At 43.5% G+C, this 4,572-nt stretch overlaps 1 protein-coding gene across 1 annotated transcript; it reads right to left on the minus strand.

Moving 5' to 3' along the window:
* Positions 1-1,245: 1,245 nt before the first annotated feature.
* LOC149171488 (uncharacterized) lies at positions 1,246-1,656 on the minus strand. The gene has a single exon (XM_089426002.1). The coding sequence runs from the start codon at positions 1,654-1,656 to the stop codon at positions 1,246-1,248; it is 411 nt and encodes a 136-aa protein (XP_089282128.1).
* Between the last annotated feature and the right edge of the window lie 2,916 nt (positions 1,657-4,572).

Raw genomic sequence — 4,572 nt, forward strand, 5'->3', positions numbered from 1 at the left:
CGAAAAGGAAGGGGCCGAGGTCTTCTTCTTCCTTTAAGCATAATAAGATTGGCTTGTGATCTGAGGTTAGTTTAGGAAGAATCTTGGAGAAAACAATTCTTTTATCCATCATAATAGAACTGCTGGTGAGGAATCTGTCCAGCCTTGCAGAAATGTGGTGTTCCCCTGCTCTACTGTTAGTCCAGGTGTATTCTCCTTTCACTAGTTTGAAGTCTACTAAGTCCCATTGTTGGATGAGGTTTTCCACTATGGCGAGGAAGGGGTCTCTCAGAGAGGTCCCTCCTCTCTTTTCTTTGGGATCTAAGATTATGTTCAGTTCTCCTCCTCCTATGACTATTCATAGGATTAAGTAGCTCCAGATAGTCCGAGAGTGTTTTCCAGCATTCTTTCTTCTCATCATAGTGCATAGGTACATACAAATTAAACAGGGCTAGCTTAAAATTACTTACTATATGGCGCAGTTCTGTATATATCCAATGTTGGGTCACAAAGGAACTTTCTAAAGAGGAGGAGTTTTTGGACCAGAATGTGCCTATTCCTCTAGCCGAACCTCTTGCGCTGACTACCTTTCCTGAATCAAATTTCCATCTTGTATTGCTAGTGCTTAGAAGGATTTCCCCTTCTATTTTTGTCTCTTGGAGCATGAGTATGTCTGTGGATTCCATCTTCATTATATCTCTGATAGCCTTTGCCTTAGTGGGATTCCCCAAACCCCTGCAGTTCCAAGAGACCAGCTGCATCATTTATAACTTGTTGGGGTAGGTCCACCTCCCTTAGGGACCCTTGGTTTGGTGTTCCTTCCGAGAGTCATTTCAATGGTAGCTTGACTTCCCAGGGTTTTTTGTCTTTCTGATTCTTCTTCCCTAGTTTCTCTGTTTGATTTCCTTCCAACTCGCTTTGATGTCCTTTCTAAGGTCTCTTCATCCGATGAGCCCTCATTTTCTACATTCTTCTTCTTTTGTTTGATTATATCAGCATATGAAGGGGATGAAATATTACATGGGTTCGAGTTTGGAGTGTTACCTGGATCTGAAGATTCGATATTGTTCTGCTGGGGAGGATCTTCCCGTTCTGCCTCTGGAGGATCTGAGGGTGGAGTGAGAGATTCAAAAGGATTTTTGTCCTCCTCTATGCTGATGGTTTCCTTGCTTCCAGCGTTTTGAGTGCTTTCATTTTCTTGCCCTGGTTTGTTCCCTGTCTCTTTGCCTTTGTTTTTGTTGTTCTGCCTGTTGTTTGCTGGTTTCTTTACCTGTTTCCATTGCTCTCCTTTTTCTTTCTCTGTAGTTTCCTCGTTTTTTTCTTGCAATATCTTGCGAAGTGCCCATATTCATGGCAGTGTCGACATTTAAAAGGCAGCTGCTCATAGTCGAGCTCTTGGAAATGAGTCCAGTCCGCCACTGAGAGTTTGATGGCTTCGGGTAAACCGACTTCAAGATCAACCTCAACGCAGATATGGGCACAAGAGTATTGATCCTTCCTCGGCGCCTGATCTATGTATCTGCCAAGAGCGTTACCTATGGATTGCAACGAATTCTGACTCCAGCAGTGGAGGGGGAGATGTGGGAGGCGCACCCAAACAGGTACCGCCGTGGGCACGTCTTGAGCTGGATCGAAGTCAGGAGACCATTTGTTCAGGTAGAGCCCTTGAGGGCCCATGAAGTATGGCCCGTTTCTGAAGATCAGACTTCTATCCTCAGCGTTTTCGAACACAAACACAAAGAAACCTTTGCCAACGAAATGACTTTTTATTCCTTCTTTGACCAAAGGTGTCCAGTTTCGCTTTACCCATTCCTCGACAGCTTTCGGGGATGGCCATAACCCTGTGAACTGGCCGATAAGACCTCTTTCGGTGAGATTCAGCACTGTTCTACATGTTTCTTCCACTGGCAGTGTCACCGTGGAATGCTTCCTAGTTTTTTGACAAACTTAGACTGAGAGCCAGTCGTCCATTTCCCAGATGCTGCGACTAAGGATCTGAACGCTTCTAGTTCTGGAGGTATTGGGGGGGAAGCAACAGAGCCCCCACCAAGATCCATGTCGAAGTCACACGGAGTGGAAGGGACTGGCTTGGCGCTGCTAGGTCAACAACAACACCTCCATGCGAGAACGCGATGCCAAAGAGCTCTTGACCAGAAAAACCGAGCAAAGAAGGACCTGGGCCAAAGCGTTGTGCCAACGACCCAGTGCGCCGTGACAATCCTGAGCGCTGCACAGGAGCAGGAGAACACACAGAGGGGTGAGCCAATGCGCCACGATAGCAGCCCTAAGCACTACGCGCAGATGAAGCTGAACCTTGACAGGAACCCTAAAAGAGTTGCAGAGCGTAAAAGGAATGTGGGTTATCCGTTCTAATGGCTTATTTTAACCACTGCCTTAACTGCCCAATTATTTGATTTTGTTTCTATACTTCTTAAGCATTTTTTTGAGCCTATCCTTGTAGGACTTCTTTATTACAGGACTTCCAACCAGTGGCGGGTTGAATGCATTGTCCTCTAGTTCCTGTATAGGTGGTATTGTGTTACCATCAGGGAGGGTTCCAACTAGAACTGTATATCCCGATGGAGCTTCACCTTCTAGCTCCTCTTTGTCATGGATTTCTTTTTTAGGAGATCCCAATACAATGGTATCTCCTGAACAATTTTCATTCTCCTAGTTTTCTTCTGGGTAGGCCTCGTCCTTAGGGGACTTAGAAAGAATAGTGTTACTTGGTTGATTTACATCTCCCAGGGTTTCATCTACAGGATTTTTTTCAGCTGGGGGGTCCACTAGACCGGTGTTTGCTGTCTGATTTTCTTCTCTAATGACTTCCTCTTCATGTACCTTCGCTTCAAGGGGTTTTTCCACAAAAGGGATTGATTCCCTCTGTTCTTCCACAGAATCAATGAATGGCAAGGTTTGCTCACGACCAGGGTTGTCAGCAGGGGCAGACTGGTTGGGGGTACAATTTTTTTCTTCAACATTCTCAGATTGTTCTCTACCCTCGCCAAATATTCCCATGTTTTCCAATACCCTGGCCACTTCCTCCTCATAGTCTTGCAAAGGGGAATTTTGTGGACTTGGAGGTGGTGTGTGGGATGGTCCAGCCTCATCTACTTGACTTAGGATACGTTGCTGGGCTCTCACTTGCACATAGTGCCTACATTTTGTTGGGTTCAGGGGCACAGAGGAATTCTTTCTTTTCAGTGTCCTTCTCAGACCTGGGGTTCTTGGCCCTTGTTGCTTTGTTACTATATTTTCTGGGGGTGGAGCCAAAGTAGGATTTACAACATTGTCCTAGGTTAATTGCTACTGGGCCAGTCATGATAATCAATTTAATCAATCCATGATGATTGATTACTCTATGTGGGTCCTTAGCTGTCCTAACTCGACGGACGACATCATGTAATAGGGAATTCAAATAACACGACATATTAACTGAAATTTTATGTTTTAAAATAGCTAGAAGTTTCAGTTGGGAGGGCTTTACCTTATCGTGTTGACTGTCCAGGTAATGTACCTATGCACGATGACGACCAATTCTTGCCACGTCTCCTTAATGCCGAAGGATGAATCCCTTTTCTGTCCGCACTAGTTGCTCACTTGGATCCTAGGATACTTCAACCACATTGTGTAGAAGGACATGCTTTTCTGTCCATTTGGTTCCCTCAACCAGAATCCCGTGACTTCGGCTATGACCGCTTCCGAGACCATTATACTTCTTCCTCTTACCACTTTGCTACTGTTCTGCGAATTCTGCAGAACTTCAACATCATATCCTCATGAAATCCCTGCAATCTATTCAGATATTGCAGCCATCCTGTGTACTTGAGAATGGAATGGGCTTGATCCAATACCATAAGCATTGGAGGTTCATTTCGGATAGATCTTCCTCCCATGGATGTTGTACCTGTGATTGGTTCACTTGTATGCAATTGTTTTACACTTCTATAATTCAGAACAATAGCAAAGAATGTTACAACAATTAACAGAGAAATGACGATGTTTTGAGAATTAATATCATATTTAGTTAAGTCATTTGTCCCGTCAACCACACTTAACGCAGGATCATGAATCTGCATGCCAGCCATAATGGTTTCCGTCCTTTCCCCATCATAAATACTTGCTAATTATTACACATTCATAATCATCTTGCAATCCTTACCCATAAGTTAATTCAAATGATTATCACACAATTATCCATAATTGTCACACATGCCATGCATACACAGGCCATCCCCCCTCTGGCAAGAAAAGGGCGTCCACGTCCTTTAAGCATGTGAAAAGCAAGCGAAAGCATTGACAATCCATAAATGCTAGTACCCAATCCAAAAACAGGGTGCTAAACGGTAAGTAAACTAAAGCAATACACGTCATCGGATGTGAAATGGCCGAAAAAAAATTAAAATAGAGATTTTAATTCATTATGGCAAAAGATTTTCACCGTAAGCATTATTAATAACAAAGGCATAATCGACAGTATGCATTAATGATAGCAGTAAATTGATTAGAAAATTAGAATATAATTAGTATATAACATAAGTTACCATGCAGGTCGGCTTGTAAGAGTGTTGTTCAAATGGAAAATTCCCTTTA

This window comes from Pinus tabuliformis, chromosome 4_2 (assembly GCF_031772625.1).
Source record: "Pinus tabuliformis cultivar Carrire ecotype Pingquan chromosome 4_2, CPIR1, whole genome shotgun sequence".
Taxonomy (NCBI): Eukaryota; Viridiplantae; Streptophyta; class Pinopsida; order Pinales; family Pinaceae; genus Pinus; species Pinus tabuliformis.